The sequence below is a fragment of the Hyla sarda genome, chromosome 3 (assembly GCF_029499605.1).
Source record: "Hyla sarda isolate aHylSar1 chromosome 3, aHylSar1.hap1, whole genome shotgun sequence".
NCBI classification, from domain to species: Eukaryota; Metazoa; Chordata; class Amphibia; order Anura; family Hylidae; genus Hyla; species Hyla sarda.
This window is the reverse complement of record NC_079191.1, coordinates 444,454,427-444,475,886: the sequence shown is the minus strand read 5'-3', so window position 1 is coordinate 444,475,886 and position 21,460 is coordinate 444,454,427. Positions and strand designations below refer to the sequence as shown.

Below are 21,460 nucleotides of genomic sequence, written 5' to 3'. Positions count from 1 at the left end.
TGGCGCAACCAAAAAACACAATTTTTGTGGGGAAATTAAAACGAAAAACGCAATTTTGCTAATTTTGGAAGGTTTCGTTTTCACGCCGTACAATTTATGGTAAATATGACATGTGTTCTTTATTCTGAGGGTCAATACGATTAAACTGATAGCCATTATTACATACTTTTCTATTATTGTTGCGCTTAAAAAAAATCACAAACTTTTTAACCAAATTAGTACGTTTATAATCCCTTTATTTTGATGACCTCTAACTTTTTTATTTTTCCGTATAAGCGGCGGTATGGGGGCTCATTTTTTGCGCCATGATCTGTACTTTTTTTGATACCACATTTGCATATAAAAAAGTTAACATTTTTTATATATTTTTTTTAAATAAAATATATTAAAAAAGTAGGAATTTTGGACTTTTTTTTTTTTTTCGTTCGCGCCGTTCACCCTACGGGATCATTAACATTTTATTTTAAAAGTTCGGACATTTACGCATGCGGCGATACCAAATATGTCTATAAAAAAAAATTTTAACGCTTTTTGGGGGTAAAATAGGAAAAAACTGACTTTTTTTTTACTTCTACGTTTACATTTTTTTACATTTTTTTTTACACTTGAATAGTCCCCATAGGGGACTATTCATAGCAATACCATGATTGCTAATACTGATCTGTTCTATGTATAGGACATAGAACAGATCAGTGTTATCGGCGATCTTCTGCTCTGGTCTGCTCGATCTCAGACCAGAGCAGGAGACGCCGGGAGCCGGACGGAGGAAGGAGAGGGGACCTCCGTGCGGCGTTCTAAATGATCGGATCCCCGCAGCAGCGCTGCGGGCGATCCGATCATTCATTCAAATCGCGCACTGCCGCAGATGCCGGGATCTGTATTGATCCCGGCACCTGAGGGGTTAATGGTGGACGCCCGCGAGATCGCGGGCGTAGGCCATTGCCGGCGGGTCCCTGGCTGCGATCAGCAGCCGGGATCAGCCGCGCATGACACGGGCATCGCTCCGATGCCCGCGGTTATGCACAGGACCTAAATGTACGTCCTGGTGCGTTAAGTACCACCGCACCAGGACGTACATTTACGTCCTGCGTCCTTAAGGGGTTAAAAAGGTTGCTGTTACAGTTCAAGTGAATTTGTCACTAGGTTTATTTTGCTCTCAGATAATTCAATGTAAACTTAATGTCAGATTCCCTTTTCAAATAAAATGCAACAGCAACATTACTCAAAGATAAGTAAATAGATAGTAATTAAGGGTGCATTCACATACACACCTCATGCCTTACGTATTTGAGATATATGCCTTACGTATTTGTGCATCCGCTGTTGCAAAATCTGTAGTTGCAAATTTTACAAACCAGTCACATTATTGACACGCCAGTCAGAAATACATACGGATTACCTTGTAAAAACTACAGTTACCACAACTACAGAGTTTGCAACTGTGGATCCTCAACGTTCACAGCAGATCCGGCGTGTGAAAATGCACCCTAAGAGTCAGTTCACACGTCTTTATTTGTGCTGCAGATCAGCAGCAAAATATGCAGCAAAAATAAGCATGTATGAACTGACCTTTAGGGTACGTTCACACGCGCAGATTTTTTAGCGGGTTTTCCGCTGTGTATTTGAAAGTGGGAGGGCTTTTCTCAGATGTCCGCAGCCGATTTTCTGCGGCGGAATGTACACTGCGGAAAATCCGCCGCAAGCCCCATTGAAGTCAATAGGGACTGTGGCGGATTTTCCGCAGCGGAAATTCCGCAGCGGAAAATCTGCTGCGGACAGCCGAGAAGAGCCTGCCCACTTTCAAATACGCAGCGGAAAACCCGCTAAAAAATTTGCACGTGTGAACGTACCCTTAGGGTGTATTTACATGTACAAGATCTACTGCATGTTTGATACTCAGATTTCAATGTAAACTAATGGATTTTACACAGCATCAAATATGCAGCATATTCTGTGTGTGTGAAAACAACTTCAAGGGGTATTTCACGGCCTGGCCTATTAAACAAACTTTAACTCACCTTCCTAAGTTCCCCTGTTGCACCGATATCAGTGTCCCGTTCTTCGGTCCCTGTCTTCTTCCGCTTCCTGCAAGTCGGTGAGTCACGCTGCTCTAAGCATATTACCAGCTACAGTATGCTGTGAGCAACGTGACTCACCGACCCGCAGGAAGCAGAAGAAGACAGGGACCAGAGAATGTGACACCGATATTGTGGGACGGGGGAACATAGGGGACAGAGGATTAATAATAAAAAGTAGTACTCCTTTAAAGACCAATGGCATACCTGTACGACCTGGTCACGTTACTGAGGTTTGAAGTGCGCTCACTAGCTGAGCACTTTTCCTATCCAGTGGGTCCTGGTTGCTATCAGCAGTGAGGACCCACAGTTAATGTCGGGCATCGCCAATCAGGCCGATGCTCGGCATTAAGCCTTTAGACGCCGCAATCAAAGTTGATTGCAGCGTAAAAATGCGGAGTTAAAGCGGTACTCCACTGGAAAACATTCATTTCTCTATCTGCTCCATTGGGGGACACAGACCGTGGGTGTATGCTGCTGTCTCTAGGAGGTGTGACACTATGGCAACAAAGAAGTCGGCTCCTCCCAGCAGGATATACCCTCCTCCAGGCCCTGACCTAATCAGTTTAAGCTTAGTGTCTGAAGGAGGTGGACATGGTCTGGATTTCTCCAAACCAGGTCTTATGTTTTATTATTTTCCTAGTTAGGGAATGTGTTAGTTTTTTATTCCATTTTCTTTAATGTTTTCAGGTGGGGACTCAGGAACTGCAGCTCACTGTTTCCCCATTGCGAGTAAGGGGGCACAGACATTGCTTATATGCGCTGTTCACCCCCTCTCGCCAACGGTCAGCGCCTGGGGTTGTACCTCATGGGTCCGGGTCACCCTATCTCCTTGTTCGCCTCGCTCGCACATGGTAGCCCGGCATGATGCAGGTGATAAAAGCTGGCTGAAGACTTCATAGGAAGACTTCATGAAGTAAGTTCTTCTGACTGAGGTGAGTATATTTCCCTTTCTCCTTAGGTGCAGATTTGCAACAGCTGGAGACCCTCAGTTTTTGGCCCACTTTTCTCCTGGGTCTAATGTGGCTGGCCTTTACAGGGGGTCCTTTATTACTGGGGAGAGCAGTGGCAGTTTGGATGGGGCACAACTCTCTACACTTTATTCATATATATATATATATATGTGTGTGTGTGTGTGTGTGTGAAACGTCTGTGTGTTTTTACATAGAAGCGGCTGACAGCCGCGGCGTTCTCTATGCGGGCGCTCTGAGCACCGGTTTACTTTCTCTTTCGGCAGCGGCTGCTGCCGGTGGCGTCTAGTCCGCTCAGTTCCCGGCGAGCGCACATGCATTCGCATGTGCACTCAAGGCAAGGAGCGGGCGCCATTACAGACTTCTTGTTAATGCATTGGCGGCCCGGTGCGCTTTGGCTCTGCCCAACCAGGGCCGCCGAAGCTTCTCTGGGCGTGAACTGTACACCAATCAGCGCTGTGCGCGCGATTTGGTGGCAGGGGCCAATCAGCGGTGCCTCCTGCTCCTAACACGCCCCTCATTTGCTATTGGCTGGCATTTCTCCTCTTTGACAGCCTGCAGACCACCTCAGGTTTGAGTCCCGGGGTGGGACAGAGTGTTACAGTGTTGTGGTTTAATTTATTAAATAGGCCCATTGTGGTCTATGGGGATCTCAAGGCATGTGAAACAGTAAGATAAGCAGACTGTATCAGCAACACAGTGAAATGGAACACAGTCTTGGGTGAGAGAGGCTCCCTCTAAACAGTTAACTGGAGTGTTAGCCACTCCTTTAATCTGTTAATACTGTAACTCTAAGCTGTCTGGTTTTGCTGAACCACTTGTTCTGCCTGCTCCACTGCTCCCCCAGACCCCCCTGCTACACTACCCCGGTTGTTCTTCCCGACGCGGTGGGTTCGGCCGCCCCTCCAGCCTGGGTTCCCTCCCTCTCCCAGTCTATATCCGACTTGGCTCAGGTCTCCCGTTATGTGGTGACTGCCTTGGAGAGGCCCTCCCTACACCTGCCCTCCGGAGGGTCCCGCTCTCCCCCTGTTTGTCATGTGACTCCCCTGAGTCTTCTGGCAGGCACGGGGGCTCCCCTCGCAGGCATCGCGCCGTTACTCAGACCTGAGGCAAGCGTCGCTCCTCTAGAGAATGCTCCCAGGGTCGCCGCTCTGGCTCTCCAGACCTGCGTACCAGGTCAGTCACTCTCTCTCTTCCAGGGCCGCCTCACACGTTCCCATTCACCTGGAGAACTTGTGGAAGAAGTTTCTGATTCGGCCTCCGACTCAGAGGACCGCACGGATGTGTTTAATGTGGTGTACTCATTGGTTGCGGCCATAAGAGACACCTTCCAGCTAAAGGACCCAGGAACTTCGGACGTGGCTCCAGAAGTCTCCTTTCTTTGTGCCCGACCGGCACTCAAGACTTTCAGCTCTCACGCTGAAATTTACGCCCTGCTGGTATCCGCCTGAAGTCATCCTGACAAGAAGTTTCAGGAAACGAAGAAGGTTCAAGTGCTGTATTCGTTCGCCAAGGACCTCATTGCTCGGTGGACCTCCTCTCCAACTGTGGATCCGCAGGTCTCCCGCCTCTCTAAGGTGCCTACCTGGCCTTTGGCTGATGCAGCGGCCTTCAAGGATCCAGCGGACTTGAAGGTGGATACTTTGGCAATCTCTGCCCTTGAGGCAGCAGGTTCTTCCTCCTTTTGCTTCTGCCTGGGTGTCAACGGCCCTTTTAGTATGGTCTTCCAACTCCGCCAGGGTAGTCTTCAAGATCCCTCCGGAGGATTTATTTAATCTAGCTCTCCGATGCTCCGCAGCCGGAGATTTTTTCTGTGGTCTGCTTGCATGTGCAGCCACTGTGCTGCCTTTACCACAAGCTACCTGGTAGCCAACGTCCCTTCATGTGGCTTTAAGCCTGAAATGCGGATGCCACCTTCAAGAAGTGAGGCGACGGGTGGAAAAAGAGTTCTTTATTACCTCTGGTAAGACTCACAGAACCGCTTTCCGTCATAAGTCCTCCTTCCGGTTCTGCGGACCTTTGGTACCAACAAAGGGTACCAACAAAGGGTCCAGCCAGGCGCCTTTATTAGAAGAGGGCTTCTCTTTCCGATCGCATTCCTCCCGGAGGTCGGCTATCTGTTCCGGCCGTTTGGCGGCCCCATCAGGCACCCGTAGGCCTTCCTCGGCCTGAAGGGTCCCCCCCCCACCCGTCGACCTCTCTCGGGTGGTTGGTCGCCTCTTACCCGCCGGGATGCCTGGACATGCAGCTTCAGGGGAACATTTTCGAGGTTTATTCCAACCTCTCTCCAAGAAAGGCGCTTCTGTTCGCCCAGTCTTGGTTCTTGAGTATCTCAGCCAGCATCTTGCATTCCCATCCCGATGGAGTCTCTCCGTTCGGTGCTGGCGTCCATGGTTCAAGGGGAGTTTTCGTTCCTCGGTGGACATCAGGATGCCTGCCTCCACATCTCATTGTTTCCCGGTCATCAGCGGTACCTCCACTCTGCAGTTCCGGACGGTCATTTTCTATTGTGGATATCCATTTCAGTCTGGCCACTTCTCCGCGGACCTTTACCAAAGTCCTGGCGCCTGTGATAGCCTTTTTTTACGGACAACAGTTGTTTCCGTGATTCCTTATTTGGACTACCTCCTGATCTGAGCTCCAGCCAGGACCCAGATCCTGGAGAGTCTTAGTCTCAACCTCCAGACCTTGTCTCACTTCGGTTGGATGGTCATTTGGGACAAGCCCAACCGCTCTCCTGGGGCTCCAGTTCGATGCGGCCTCTGCCTGCTTTTGATTCCGCCGACTCTTTTCAAGAGTCTCATGCCTTCGGCTTCCTGCTCCAGTTTCCATTCGCTTTTGAATGGATGTCCTGGGTCGATTGGCGGCGGCCGTGGAGGCCGTGCCAATTGCCCAGTTTCATCAACGACCTCTTCAACTGGTGATTTTCTTCCGGTGTGACAGGTCTCCATTGTCTCTCGGCCGCAAGATCATTCTCTCTCGTCATTCTTGTTTGTCCCTTCTATGGTGGCTTCGTTTCCCCCCTCATTTTTTGGGGGGGGGGGGGGGGGGGGGTGTCCCTTCCTTTCCATCCCTGCCTGTCTGTCAGGCTGGGGAGGTGTTTTCAGGGCCGCCCGGTCTGGGGTCTTGGCCCCCCGAGAAACTTTTTCCCCTCCAACATTTTGGGGCCTAGGGCAATTCTTTCTTTGCTTGCTTCTTGGGAATTTCCCTCCTGGGCGGAACTCCGGTTTCCGGCCATCTCAGTTATCTTCAGTCTGGCCGTTCCTGGGATGTGATCTCCTAGGCCGGTCCTCAGTTGTCCAAGGCCACTGGTCCCTACATCCAGGGGTGTTTGTTGTGATCTGCAACCCCTGGGGCGCTCCAGGCGTGGATCTCTGCTTGTCCCACCACATCCGAAGCGTTCCTCTCTCTTGGTCGAGCCTTGCCCTACCTTATCTATTTGGTGGTCGGGCTTTGCCCTACCTTATCTGTTTCCTCCCTTTCTTCTCTTTTCGGGGTCCTGAGAAAACTCTAGTGTCCCAGCCTGGGCCCGGCGGGCGTGGTAAGTCGTCATGGTCAGGCTCCTGAACGACTTAACTTTGCTCCTTCCCTATCGCCCAGACCTCCTATCTCAGGTCTCCTGTGCCACCCCTATTACCGTCTCTGCTTTGACGGTGTGGTGGTCAAGACCGCGGTTTTGAGTTGCCGCGGTTTCTCTTCCGAAGTCATTCGCACCATGCTCAGGTCTCGTTAGTCCTCCTCGGCAAAAATTTACCACCGTACCTGGCGGTCTTATTTTAGTTTGTGTGAAGCTCAGGTCTTGTGTCCTGTTACCTTTTCGGTTTCCCGTCTTCTCTCTTTCTTGCAGTCGGGATTGGAACTGGGGTTGTCTCTCAGTTCCCTTAAAGAGTACCTGTCATCAACAAAAACCTTTAATATGTTGTTCATAATCATTAATGAAGAGATGTTGTAATATATCTTCATTAAAAAATAATATTTATACCGGTTTTTTCATTTTATACTTTTGGCCACTAGGGGTCTCTCTTCTATGTCTGGTCTGCAGGCAGCTTCCTATGCTTTTCATAGTAATTGTACAGCTTTTAGGACTAATGCTGAAAGGGCTCTGGTCCTTCCACCGGAAGTTCAGTACTCTCAGCTCAGGACTCGCTCCCAGCCTTTGAGCTACAAGCCTGCACATGCCTCTCATATAACAGCCAGTCACCTCCCCCTCCCCCCTGCTCTGTGTTCTCCCTGCCCCTCACCACACGTTATCCCCTCACGCACTCCCTGCTCTGTGCCCCCCCCCCCTGACATTCATCTTAATTGCTGCCTCTGTAATTGCTCCCACCGCCCCTTGTTCTCACCATTGACCTTTTAGTGCAGAGAGAAACAGGAGAGAGAGAGACAGGCTGCCGTCCCTCCCCTGTATTTAGTCTGTATGCACACTGCAGAGCAGTGTTTCCCAACCAGGGTGCCTCCAGCTGTTGGAAAACTACAACTCCCAGCATGCCCGGACAGCTGGTGGCTGTCTAGGCATGCTGGGAGTTGTAGTTTTGCAACAGCTGGAGGTACCCTGGTTGGCAAACACTGCTGTAGAGGGAGAGCAGCATACAAGAAGACTGGCAGAAGCAGAGTCCCAGCCAGGCTTCATGTGACATCATGCCTGCCGGGACCCGCCTCCTTCCACCCCTCAGAAAGACAGTGCTCCTGAGCTAATGAAGAGGGATAAAAAAAGGTATTTCCACAGCATTTTAAACCTCAATAAACACAGGGATAGGCATAGCTAGAGTAAGGGACAGATGGGGAGGGGGATCAGGGAAAGTTTAGATGATGACAGGTACTCTTTAAGGGTCAGGTTTCGACCCTTTCTATTCTTTTCCAGCATCCTCTGGCTTCTAATTCTCATGTCTGGACTATCCTTCAAGGAGTGGCGCATGCTGTCCCTCCTTATTGGTCACCTTCTCCGCCTTGGGACTTGAATTTGGTTCTAGGGGTACTCCAAGGGGAACCTTTTGAACTCTTTGGGGAGGTGTCCCTGTGACTCCTTTCTTGAAAAGTGGCGTTTTCTTGTTGTTATCACCTCGATTCGGAGAGTGTCTGAATTGGCAGCTCTCTCCTACCGTTCTCCGTTTCTGGTGCTTCACCAGGACAAGGTTGTCTTCTTGTTAGATCCTTCCTTTTTGCATAAGGTTGTTTCGGCCTTTCATCTCAATGAGGACATTTTTTTTCCGTCCTTTTGTTCCGCTCCTTCTCATTCTAGGCAGCATTTACTCCACAAACTGGATGTGGTTCGGGCTGTTAGGTATTACCTCTTCTTTGTTTCGTCAGTGCGATTCCTTTTTCATCCTTACGGAAGGTCGTCGCTTCCAAGGCCACCATTTCTCTGTGGATCTGGTCTGCCATTTCAGAAGCCTATCGCTGTAGGGGGAAGACTCCTCCCTTCAGGGTTGTGGCTCATTCTACCTGTTTCTGTTGGGGCATCCTGGGCTCCCCAGAACAAGCCTCGGCCTCGCAGATTGCAAGGCGGCTACTTGGTCGTCTTTGCACACTTTCTCGAGGTTCTACTGGGTTCATACCTTTGCATCGGCTGATGCTAGTCTGGGCCGTAAACTGCTGCAGGCAGCAGTGGAACAGCAGTCTGCCTGACTGATTATCTGCCCACCCAAGGGACAGCTTTGGTACGTCCCACTGTCTGTGTCCCCCAAAGGAGCCGATAGAGAAAAGGAGATTTTTTAACACTTACCGTATAATCTCTTTCTCGAAGGATCCATTGGGGGACACAGCTCCCGCCCTTTGGGGTTTCTCTTTGATTCTCTGTCCGATGGTGTGTTCAATTATATCTTTGCTTCTGGTTCTCGGACAGTTCGTGTTTTTTCCTTGACCTGTCGGTTCTCTCCTATTGCTCTGGTACTAAAACTGATTAGCTCAGGGCCTGGAGGCGGGTATATCCTGCTGGGAGGAGCCGACTTTGTTGCCATAGTGTCATACCTTCCTGAGACAGCAGCATACACCCACGGTCTGTGTCCCCCAATGGATCCTTCGAGAAAGAGATTTTACAGTAAGTGTTAAAAATCTCCTTTTTTAAAACAATCAAGTTAAAAAGATTTGCAAAATACTTCTATTTAAAAATCTTAATCCTTTCAGTATCTATCAGCTTCTGTATGCTCCAGAGAAAGTTCTTTTCTTTTTGAATTTCCTTTCTGCCTGACCACAGTGCTCTCTGTTGACACCACTGTCCATGTCAGGAACTGTCTGGATCAGGAGAGGTTTGCTATGGGGATTTGCTCCTACTCTGGACAGTTCCTGACATGGACAGAGGTGTCAGCAGAGAGCACTGTGGTCAAACTGAAAGGAAATTTAAAAAGAAAATAACTTCTTTTGTAGTATACAGCATTTGATAAGTACTGGAAGGATTAAGATTTTTAAATAGAAGTAATTTACAAATCTGTTTAACTTTCTGGCACCAGTTGATTTAAAAAAAATAATGTTTCTCGGTCATATGTCCCCCAATGTTTCTCTTCATTGGGGGACATATGACACTATGAAAAAAATTCGGCTCCTCCCTGGCAGGATATACCTGCCCACTGGAAGTGAGGTAATAAGTTTTAGCTAGTGTCAGTCGGAGGCAAGACAAAGGTCTGGAGTTCTCCAGACCTTGTCTTTTTCTTGTTTTATAGTTAGGGATGTTTAGTTAGTTTTTTCATCCCTTTTATTTTCTGTTTTCAGGTGGGGGTTCAGGAGCAAGGCGCTACCTGTTCCCCTTCTGCAATTAAGGGACACGTGACATAGAGTATGGCCCATTAACCCCTTCTTGCCAACAGCCAGCGCTAGAATAGTACCTCTGGTCCGGGTCCCCTCTTGCCCCTGCTTGCCCCACTATGGCAGCCTGGCATGATGCAGTGTGGCGTTAAGCTGGCTGAAGACTCCATCAGGTGAGTATGAGGGGACATCTTCCAGGTAGGTGAGTATTCCTTCCCTCATCTCTCCCTCCCTCCCTTCCCAGTCAGGGACTTTTCTACTGTGCTTAAATCGACTGCTTCAGCATTAGGAGTTGTTGCACTTAACCCTGTGCTGCTCTCCATCACCCGGCACTTACACTTTGCCAGCGGCCATGATGGTCGGGCAGGAAAACAGTTCATAGCTCCCGCCCCCAGTCCCCTCTCCTGCAGCTCGGGAACTAGTGCAGAGGATTTTATTCCTTCCCCCCTCCGCTTACTAAGTAAACCGGCGGCCATTATATCTGAGCTGGGGGAGTCGGGTCTTAGCTTCCGCCCTCACTCCCCCCTCTTCAGCAGCTGGGGACATTCCGTTTTATTTTCCCGCTGTCTTCGCCGCCGCAGCTTACGCTGTCTTTGACCCGGGGAAGACGGGCTTAGCTTCGCCTTCCTCCCCGCTTCAGCAGCTGAAGACATTTCTTCCTTTGAGACCCTGTTGGCTCTGCCGCGGCTTATACTGTAAGCCGGCGGCCACTGTCTTTGAGCAGCGAGAGTCGGGGCTTAGCTCCGCCCCCGGCTTCGGCAGCCGGGGACGTTCCTTCGTGTTCCCCTGCTGTTTCACTGTACACAGTAAGCAGGCAGCCATTATCTCTGTGCTGGGGGAGTCAGGACTTCGCTCCGCCCTCCTCCCCCACTTGGCAGCCGGGGACATTTCTTTCCCGCTGTTTCCGCCACCGCAGCTTACACTGTAAGCCTATGGCCGCTCTCTGTGAACTGGGGGAGTTGGGGCCTCGCTCCTTCCCCGCTTGGCAGCCGAGGGACATTCTTTCCCCTCTGCCCTGGCCACAGCAGCTTATACTATAATCCGGCGGCCATTATCTCTGAGCTGGGGGAGTCAGTGCTTAGCTCCGCCCCTCCTCCCCTGCTTTGGCAGCCAGGGACATTCCTCTCCCCGCTGTTCCGCCGCCGCAGCTTACACTGTAAGCCGTCACCCGTTCTCTCTGTACGGTGGGGGGGGGGGGGGTTGGGGGGGTATTGATGCACTCTGTGTGTCCAAATGCCCCCTTGCGGTTGTCTGCTGCATTCCACCTTTTGGTTTTGAGTTCCCTCTGGTGGAAACTTTGTGTGCTGCATCCTTGCAGTCACTCCATGTCGGCCCTTTTACCTATGTAATCGAGCCCCGGTCCACAGGCAGAACTTATGCAACCTGCTGTGGTGGGTTGTTTTCCCCCTACTGCCATTTACCATACCCCTGTGCCTAGGGAGTCCGCCATGTGGCTTTTATTCCCAGGAGGGTACTGGGCATCCGGTGCAGTCGTTTTCTTATCCACCAGTCATCCATCGGGAAAGGTTCTTGTCATGTGCTTACAATATGATTCCCTTCTCCACAGGTCACCAATCTTTTAGCGGCCGCATCCGGGGCTGGCTTTCTGGACCCCACTGCTAGTGCGAGGTGGCTGAAGGAGTGACCCGTTGTATACTATGAACACATACCAGTAAGCAAAACAGTGGTCTGCGTAGTTTCCTCTGCCGCCTGTCGTTTATCACACAGCTGATGTATCCGCGGCTGGAGTTCCGGTACCCCACTGCTGTGCGAGGTATACGAAGGAGTGACCCGTTCTATTCTATGGACCCATTCCAGTAAGCCAGACAGTGGTCTGCATGGATTCCTCTGCCGCTTGTCGTTTATTACTTGGCTGATGCATCTGCGGCTGAAGTTCCGGTACCCCACTGTTGTGTGCGGTGTCCAAAGAAGTGACCTGGTGTGTCCTATGGACCCTATGAGGGGCGATGGGATACAATCCCCGGCTTCTCAGCATCCCCACATCTCCCAGGGTGACGCGGATTCTATCTATGACTCCTAGCTCTCCCCGCCCTCCCCCCATGCAACAAAGGGGCACAGTAATTGCCTGTCTGGCTGTTGCCCCCTTTTCGCCAGCACCTGGAGGTGTAATTGTTAAGCCAGACCGTTGTCTGCACGGTTTCCGCCGCAGTCGGTCTCCCACCTACGGGCAAGGCTGGGGTCTCCCGTACCTCTCTGCTGGTAGGAGAAATCTGGAAGAGGGTCAGTGAAGGTACACTGGACTGATGCCAGTCAGCCAGACATTCATCTGCATGGTCTCCTACACCACCAGGTCACCCATCGGATCGGCCGCACTCCAGTACCCGCTTTCTGTGGGAGGGTTCGAAGAAGTGACCCCGTGCCTTCAGGAATTCCATACCAGTCAGCCAGCCAGAGTTGTCTGCATGGGTTCCCACTACCTCCTTTTCGGTGGTGTGTACCCCGGGCCTTCATATAAAAAAAAAACTGAAAAATTATTCATATAAAAAAGCTAAATAAAAAGCGATCAAAAAGTCACATCAAAACAAAAATAGTACCGATAAAAACTACAGATCACAGCACAAAAAATTAGCCCTCATATATGTGCAGAAAAATATAAAAGATATAGGGGTCAGAAATGACAATTTTAAGCATACTAATTTTGGTGTATGTAGTTATAATTTTTTTTTAAGTAGTAAAATAAAATAAAAATCTGTAGGAATAAATAAGGAAGACCGATACTGGCGCCTCGTGTATTACCCTCAGCATGTGGAGTAAAGGGTCAGACTGGTGACCCACGAGTCTTGTGGATGTTCGCTCACCTTAAAGTAGAGTAGTGTAAGCCTCTTGCCCCAATGATAATGGGGTACTTCAAATCGGGAGTCACTGCTCAGCTTTCTGGGTCACGGTATTAGGCAAAATGCTGTCTTGATGTGAAGATATGAAGAAACTGGAAAAGAAAACTCCTGTAGAATGGCGCTGCAGACTCCCAGGTACGAATAAGAATAGACCAAAGTAATGGTATAAAGGTTCTCAGCAGAATCTGATCTAAGGAAGGGAGGGCTCCTCTCGAAACGTGTCATCACCTGTATGTTATCTTATTCAATAAACGGTTCTGCTGGGAACCTTTATACCATTACCTTGGTCTATTCTTATTCGTACCTGGGAGTCTGCAGCTCCAGGGGTCTTCTTTTTCAGTTTCTTCATAAAATAAAGTAACATCTACATAAACTGAGTATCCTTGTAACCGTATGGACCTACAGAATAAAGATAAGGTGTCATTTTTACCACTGCACTGCGTAGAAATGGAATCCCCTCAAAGTTACAAAATGTTGTTTTGTTTTAATTTCACCCGACAAATATTTTTTATTTTTATATTTTTTGTTTCGCTGTAGATTTTGTTATTAAATTATTAATGTCATTACAAAGTACAATTGGTGATGCAAAAAACAACCCCTTATATGGGTCTGTAGCTGCAGAATTGAAAACATTATCATTTTTAGGAGAGGAGGAAAAAACTGAAATGCAAAAACGAAAATTGCTCTGGTCCTCAAGGGGTTAAACTGAATTCCCTCAAGGCAACAAACCAGCTCCTCATTGCGCTGCAGTCTCTTACCTTCCTCATTCCCTTGTGTAATGGAGCTCTGTTGTCCACTCATGTGTTTGTTTGTTAACGTGACGTCACAAGCTCGCTCACCCAGTGTGCGCGTTTCCAGCAATGCTCTACCTCAGCTGCTGAGCATGCGTGTGACATCACTTCACTAAAGCCAGAGATGTGGTGGTTTACAGGGTGGGCCATTTATATGGATACACCTTAATAAAATGGGAATGGTTGGTGATATTAACTTCCTGTTTGTGGCACATTAGTATATGTGAGGGGGGAAACTTTTCAAGATGGGTGGTGATCATGGCGGCCATGTAAACATAGCCTTACCCTGAGGGGTACCTGCAATATGTCTAATAGTAACAAAAGGGGAGATTGAAAGAGTACAGTGCTGGAACTTGTAGTTCATTGAAAGGACTAACTAGTCCAAGATAGGGGTCCTCAGTTCCAGGGCCAGAACCACCGTCTAGGAAGTCAAATACAAAACCAAAGAGGGAAGCGGCACTCCACAAAGTAGTTGATAAAAAAAAATGTGTGTATGTTTATTCACCCAGGTGTGACAAGCAACTGGTGAATAAACTACACATTTTTTTCATCAACTACTTTGTGGAGAGTGTCACTTACTCTTTGGATTTGCAATATGTCTAAGTTTCTGACCACTTATAAAATGTGTTCAATGTGCTGCCCATTGTGTTGGATTGTCAATGCAACCCTCTTCTCCCACTCTTCACACACTGATAGCAACACCGCAGGTGAAATGCTAGCACAGGCTTCCAGTATCCGTATACACTGCTATATACTACTATATACACCGCAGAAGAAATGCTAGCGCAGGCTTCCAGTATCCGTATACACTGCTATATACTACTATATACACCGCAGGAGAAATGCTAGCACAGGCTTCCAGTATCAGGTGCTGCACATCTTGTATCTTCACAGCATAGACAATTGCCTTCAGATGACCCCAAAGATAAAAGTCTACGGGGGTCAGATCGGGAGACCTTGGGGGCCATTCAACTGGCCCACGACGACCAATCCGCTTTCCAGGAAACTGTTCATCTAGGAATGCTCGGATCTGACACCCATAATGTGGTGGTTGTTACGCCTAGCGCTCCGGGTCCCCGCTCCTCCCCGGAGCGCGTACGGCGTCTCTCTCTCCGCAGCGCCCCGGTCGGTCCCGCTGACCGGGAGCGCTGCACTGTCATGGCCGTCGGGGATGCGATTCGCACAGCGGGACGCGCCCGCTCGCGAATCGCATCCCAGGTCACTTACCCGTTCCCATCCCCTGCTGTCATGTGCTGGCGCGCGCGGCTCCGCTCTCTAGGGCGCGCGCGCGCCAGCTCCCTGAGACTTAAAGGGCCAGTGCACCAATGATTGGTGCCTGGCCCAATTAGCTTAATTGGCTTCCACCTGGTCCCTGACTATATCTGACCTCCTCCCATGCACTCCCTTGCCGGATCTTGTTGCCTTGTGCCAGTGAAAGCGTTTTTGTGTCTCCAAAGCCTGTGTACCAGAACTTCTGCTATCACCCTGACTACGAACCTTGCCGCCTGCCCCCGACCTTCTGCTACGTCCGACCTTGCTTCTGTCTACTCCCTTGTACCGCGCCTATCTTCAGCAGCCAGAGAGGTTGAGCCGTTGCTAGTGGATACGACCTGGTCACTACCGCCGCAGCAAGACCATCCCGCTTTGCGGCGGGCTCTGGTGAAAACCAGTAGTGACTTAGAACCGGTCCACTAGCACGGTCCACGCCTATCCCTCTCTGGCACAGAGGATCCACCTCCTGCCAGCCGGCATCGTGACAGTAGATCCGGCCATGGATCCCGCTGAGGTTCCTCTGCCTTATATCTCTGATATCACCACGGTGGTCGCCCAGCAATCCCGACAGATCGCCCATCTAACCCACCAGCTGTCGGAAGTGTCCACCATTGTGCAGCAACTTCAGTCGCAACTTCAGCAGCAATCATCTCCTCCGCCAGCTCCTGCACCCCTTCCGCAGCGAGTGGCCACTCCTAGCCTCCGCCTGTCCTTGCCGGACAAATTTAATGGGGACTCTAAGTTTTGCCGTGGCTTTCTTTCGCAATGTTCCCTGCACTTGGAGATGATGTCGGACCAGTTTCCTACTGAAAGGTCTAAGGTGGCTTTCGTAGTCAGCCTTCTGTCTGGAAAAGCCCTGTCATGGGCCACACCGCTCTGGGACCGCAATGACCCCGTCACTGCCTCTGTACACTCCTTCTTCTCGGAAATTCGAAGTGTCTTTGAGGAACCTGCCCGAGCCTCTTCTGCTGAGACTGCCCTGCTGAACCTGGTCCAGGGTAATTCTTCCGTTGGCGAGTACGCCATACAATTCCGTACTCTTGCTTCTGAACTTTCCTGGAATAATGAGGCCCTCTGCGCGACCTTTAAAAAAGGCCTATCCAGCAACATTAAAGATGTTCTGGCCGCACGAGAGACTCCTGCTAACCTGCATGAACTCATTCATCTAGCCACTCGCATTGACATGCGTTTTTCTGAGAGGCATCAAGAGCTCCGCCAGGAAAAAGACTTAGATCTCTGGACACCTCTCCCACAGTCTCCATTGCAATCTGCGCCTAGGCCTCCCGCCGAGGAGGCCATGCAAGTGGATCGGTCTCGCCTGACCCTGGAAGAGAGGAATCGCCGTAAGGAAGAGAATCTTTGTCTGTACTGTGCCAGTACCGAACATTTTTTGGTGGATTGCCCTATCCGTCCTCCACGTCTGGGAAACGCACGCTCGCACCCAGCTCTCGTGGGTGTGGCGTCTCTTGATGCTAAGTCGGCTTCTCCACGTCTCACGGTGCCTGTACGGATTTCGCCTTCAGCCAGCTCTTCCCTCTCAGCCGTGGCCTGCCTGGACTCTGGTGCCTCTGGGAATTTTATTCGGGAGTCCTTGGTGAATAAATTCCGCATCCCGGTGACCCGTCTTGTCAAGCCACTCCACATTTCCGCGGTCAACGGAGCCAGGTTGGATTGCACCGTGCGTTACCGCACGGAGCCCCTCCTAATGTGCATCGGAACTCATCACGAAAAAATTGAGTTTTTGGTCCTCTCCAATTGTACTTCCGAAATTCTCCTTGGACTACCCTGGCTTCAACACCACTCCCCAACCCTGGATTGGTCCACAGGGGAGATCAAGAGCTGGGGTACCTCTTGCTTCAAGGACTGCCTTAAACCGGTTCCCAATACTCCCTGCCGTGACCCTGTGGTTCCCCTTGTATCCGGTCTCCCTAAGGTCTTTATGGACTCTGCCTGCCATAAGAAGTGCCTCTCCCCCCCTCCCAGTCCAGTCAGGCAAGCCTCGGTGCCTCCTCGTGGCCCTCGTCCTGGTGTCACACTGCCCCGTGCCAGGCCTCGCCCTCTGCCCTCCCTCCCCATTCCCACTCCTGCTGTACTGCCTGCCGTTGAGGAATCCCTCCATCCTTTCCCGGTGTCCTCATCCCAGGGGGGGCAGTTACCGGACAAAGAGAAGGGGAGACCTAAGGGGGGGGGGTACTGTTACGCCTAGCGCTCCGGGTCCCCGCTCCTCCCCGGAGCGCGTACGGCGTCTCTCTCTCCGCAGCGCCCCGGTCGGTCCCGCTGACCGGGAGCGCTGCACTGTCATGGCCGTCGGGGATGCGATTCGCACAGCGGGACGCGCCCGCTCGCGAATCGCATCCCAGGTCACTTACCCGTTCCCGTCCCCTGCTGTCATGTGCTGGCGCGCGCGGCTCCGCTCTCTAGGGCGCGCGCGCGCGCCAGCTCCCTGAGACTTAAAGGGCCAGTGCACCAATGATTGGTGCCTGGCCCAATTAGCTTAATTGGCTTCCACCTGATCCCTGACTATATCTGACCTCCTCCCATGCACTCCCTTGCCGGATCTTGTTGCCTTGTGCCAGTGAAAGCGTTTTTGTGTCTCCAAAGCCTGTGTACCAGAACTTCTGCTATCACCCTGACTACGAACCTTGCCGCCTGCCCCCGACCTTCTGCTACGTCCGACCTTGCTTCTGTCTACTCCCTTGTACCGCGCCTATCTTCAGCAGCCAGAGAGGTTGAGCCGTTGCTAGTGGATACGACCTGGTCACTACCGCCGCAGCAAGACCATCCCGCTTTGCGGCGGGCTCTGGTGAAAACCAGTAGTGACTTAGAACCGGTCCACTAGCACGGTCCACGCCTATCCCTCTCTGGCACAGAGGATCCACCTCCTGCCAGCCGGCATCGTGACAGTGGTCACCATCTTGCTGGAAAAACTCAGGGAACGTGCAGCTTCAGTGCATAAAGAGGGAAACACATCATCATGTAGCAATTTCACATATCCAGTGGCCTTGAGGTTTCCATTGACGAAGAATGGCCCCACTATCTTTGTACCCCATATACCACACCATAACATCAATGTTTGTGTTCCAACAGTCTTGGAGGGATCTATCCAATGTTGGTTAGTGTCAGACCAATAGCGGGGGTTTTGTTTGTTAACTTCACCATTCACATAAAAGTTTCCTCATCACTGAACAAAAGCTTCTGCGTAAACTGAGGGTCCTGTTCCCATTTTTGTTTTGCCCATTCTGCAGCACCTGAAACTACGGATACTGGAAGCCTGTGCTAGCATTTCTCCTGCGGTGTATATAGTAGTGTATACGGATACTGGAAGCCTGTGCTAGCATTTCTCCTGCGGTGTATATAGTAGTGTATACGGATACTGGAAGCCTGTGCTAGCATTTCTCCTGCGGTGTATATAGTAGTATATAGCAATGTATACGGATACTGGAAGCCTGTGCTAGCATTTCTCCTGCGGTGTATATAGTAGTATATAGCAGTGTATACGGATACTGGAAGCCTGTGCTAGCATTTCTCCTGCGGTGTATATAGTAGTATATAGCAGTGTATACGGATACTGGAAGCCTGTGCTTGCATTTCTCCTGCGGTGTATATAGTAGTATATAGCAGTGTATACGGATACTGGAAGCCTGTGCTAGCATTTCTCCTGCGGTGTATATAGTAGTATATAGCAGTGTATACGGATACTGGAAGCCTGTGCTAGCATTTCTCCTGCGGTGTATATAGTAGTATATAGCAGTATATAGAGAAGAGGGTTGCATTGACAATCCAACACAATGGGCAGCACATTGAACACATTTTATAAGTGGTCAGAAACTTGTAAATAACTCATGAAAGAATAAAGTTACGTTAAATAAGTTTGATGTGTCACATGACCCTCTTCCGCTTGAAAAAACAAAAGTTGGATTCAAAATGGCCACCATGGTCACCACCCATCTTGAAAAGTTCCCCCCTCACATATACTAATGTGCCACAAACAGGAAGTTAATATCACCAACCATTCCCATTTTATTAATGTGTATCCATATAAATGGCGCACTCTGTACATCCTAGAGTGCATTCACACCACAATTTTTTCATCCGGTGGGGAAATTTCAAAACCAACCGCGCCACTTCTCATTCATTTGAAGATTTTGGTCAGCTCATTTTTGCACCGTATCCGGTTTTGTTGCCAGGATGAAAACCGCGGTATTCCACGGTTTTTAGTCCGGCAATAAAACTGATCCAGTGCAAAAATGATCTGACCGGAGTCTGACTCCAGTTGGCTCATTTAAATGAATGAGAAGCGGTGCGGCCGGTTTCACTATTTGACTGGTTTTGAATTCTTGCCGGCGACCGTATGAAGAAATCGTGGTGTGAATGTAGCCTTAGACATATTGCAAATCCAAAGAGTAAGTGACACTCTCCACAAAGTAGTTGATGAAAAAAATGTGTAGTTTATTCACCAGTTGCTTGTCACACCTGGGTGAATAAACATACACACATTTTTTTTTATCAACTACTTTGTGGAGTGCCGCTTCCCTCTTTGGTTTTGTATTTGACTTCCTAGACGGTGGTTCTGGCCCTGGAACTGAGGACCCCTATCTTGGACTAGTTAGTCCTTTCAATGAACTACAAGTTCCAGCACTGTACTCTTTCAATCTCCCCTTTTGTTACTATTAGACATATTGCAGGTACCCCTCAGGGTAAGGCTATGTTTACATGGCTGAATTTCCAAGCAGAATTCCTTTGGAAATATTCCACTCAGATATTCTTCTTCAGCAGAGTCCCATTGATTTGAATGGAATTATGAGGCACTGTACACACTGCATAGCGAAAAACATCAACATGTTCATTGTTTCTGCGGATTCCACTCGGAAATGCATTGCTGTCTATGGAGAACATGTAAATTTGTGGAATATCCACCCGTACATTCCGGGCTGACATTTTGTAAATTTCCCCCCCTTGTGAGCATTGCCTAAGGAAAACATAACTGTGCTTGAGAAAGTGGAATAGAGCAGTCAGTGTTTATTGTTGTTTTTTTTTTTTTCTAGATCACAGAAATAATATCAATCGTGAAAACCTACTCAGCTTTAGGCAAATCTAAAATTGAAGGAATGGATTGCTTAGATTTAAAGTTTAAGCATATTTACCAGAACTTTAAAAAGAGGACTTTGAATATTCTCAACATGAAGAAGACAGAATTTGATGCCAATTTTACAGAATTCATGGGACAGATCATTGATTTTGAGGTTAGATAGTCTAAGGCAGTGGTTCTTAACCTTTTTGGCGACTGTACCCCAAAAGGCTGAAAGTATGTCCACGGGTACCCCTCACGCATAAATTTGCACGAGCGGTATCCGCGGACAAAAGGCGTGTGCTTACCTTTATACTAATGCGATACTTAATCCCCTTGTGCCATTATTCCCCCTTCCAACTTAATCCCCTTGTGCAATTATTATCCGATATGGTAAAAGGGAATCAGAGGGAGGGGAGAAATAATGGCACAAGGGGATCAGAGGGTGGGGGGAATTATGGCGCACGAGGAGAAAGATGGAGGGGGGGAGGGATAATGGCAAAAAGGGATCAGAGGGAGGGGGAATAATGGAAAAAGGGGATTAAGATAGAGGAAGGTACACGTACGCCCTGACGTCCTGGGACTTAAGGACGGCAATTGCGGCGATTCCGGGTCAATTGGGTCCCCGGTGACCCGGGAAAAAAAAGGGTGATAGGTGCCCCCTCACAATCGCCCTGATTCGTCGGAAATTACCAGCCGAAGAATCAGGACGCCTGCTGTGGGGATGTCCCTAACAGCACCCACTCTGCCCCTACTCCGGAGGGCGAGAGCGGGTCCTGGAAGTTTGTACCTCTAGTGGGGGCCCCTGATCTCTTGCATCGATGGCAGGATCGGGGCCCCCGGAGCGGAGACGGCGGCACCAGGATGACGGGCAGGACGTGCGCAGCAGCAGGAGTTAAGGCCGTGCCTTCTGCGGTTGCCTAGCAACAACTTGCAGCATGCACAAAAGGGCATGCTGGGAGTTGTTGTTATGCAACAGCAGAAGGCACAGCTACAACTCCCAGCATGCCCTTTGGTAGTTTGTGCCTCCAGCAATTGCATAAGTACAACCCCCAGCATGCACAAACTACAAAAGGGCATGCTGGAAGTTGCAGTAGTGTGCCTCCAGCTGTTGCATAACTAAAAGTCCCAGCATGCTCTTCGGCTGTAAGTGCATGCTGAGAGTTGTAGTTTTGCAACAGCTGAAGGCACACTTTGCAACAGCTGAAGAACACAGAGTTTGTTTCCTAACTCAGTGTTTTGCAACCGGTGTGCCTCCAGCTGTTGCAAATTTCAACTCCCAGCATGCACTGATAAACCGTACATGCTGGGAGTTGTAGTTTTGCAACAGCTGGAGGCATACTGGTTGCGAAACACTGAGTTAAGTAACGAACTCTGTGTTTTGCAACCAGTGTGCCTCCAGCTGTTGCATAACTACAACCCCCAGCATGCACGGACAGCCAAAGAGCATGCTGGGAATTGTAGTTTTGCAACAGATGAAGGTTTGCTCTCCCCCACGTGAATGTACAGGGTACATTCACACAGTCAGGGTTTACAGCGAGTTTCTCACTGCTGCAGCTCAAACTCCCGGCAGAAAACTCTATGTAAACCTCCGCCCGTGAGAATGTATCCTTAAAATACTACACTACACTACAACTACATAAAATAAAGGGTAAAACACTACATATACATACACCTCCCCCCCAATAAA

The 21,460-nt window shown here is 49.7% G+C and overlaps 1 protein-coding gene across 10 annotated transcripts in view; it reads left to right on the top strand.

Annotated features, from left to right (window-relative positions):
- The window catches only part of DNAH8 (dynein axonemal heavy chain 8), a 582,992-nt gene that overhangs the window by 64,020 nt on the left and 497,512 nt on the right, over window positions 1–21,460 (top strand). For all 10 annotated transcript variants that reach the window (XM_056568656.1, XM_056568659.1, XM_056568657.1 and 7 more), the window contains one exon: window positions 19,748–19,945. In XM_056568656.1, the coding sequence (XP_056424631.1) occupies window positions 19,748–19,945 (198 nt within the window). The remainder of the gene's footprint in view (window positions 1–19,747; window positions 19,946–21,460) is intronic.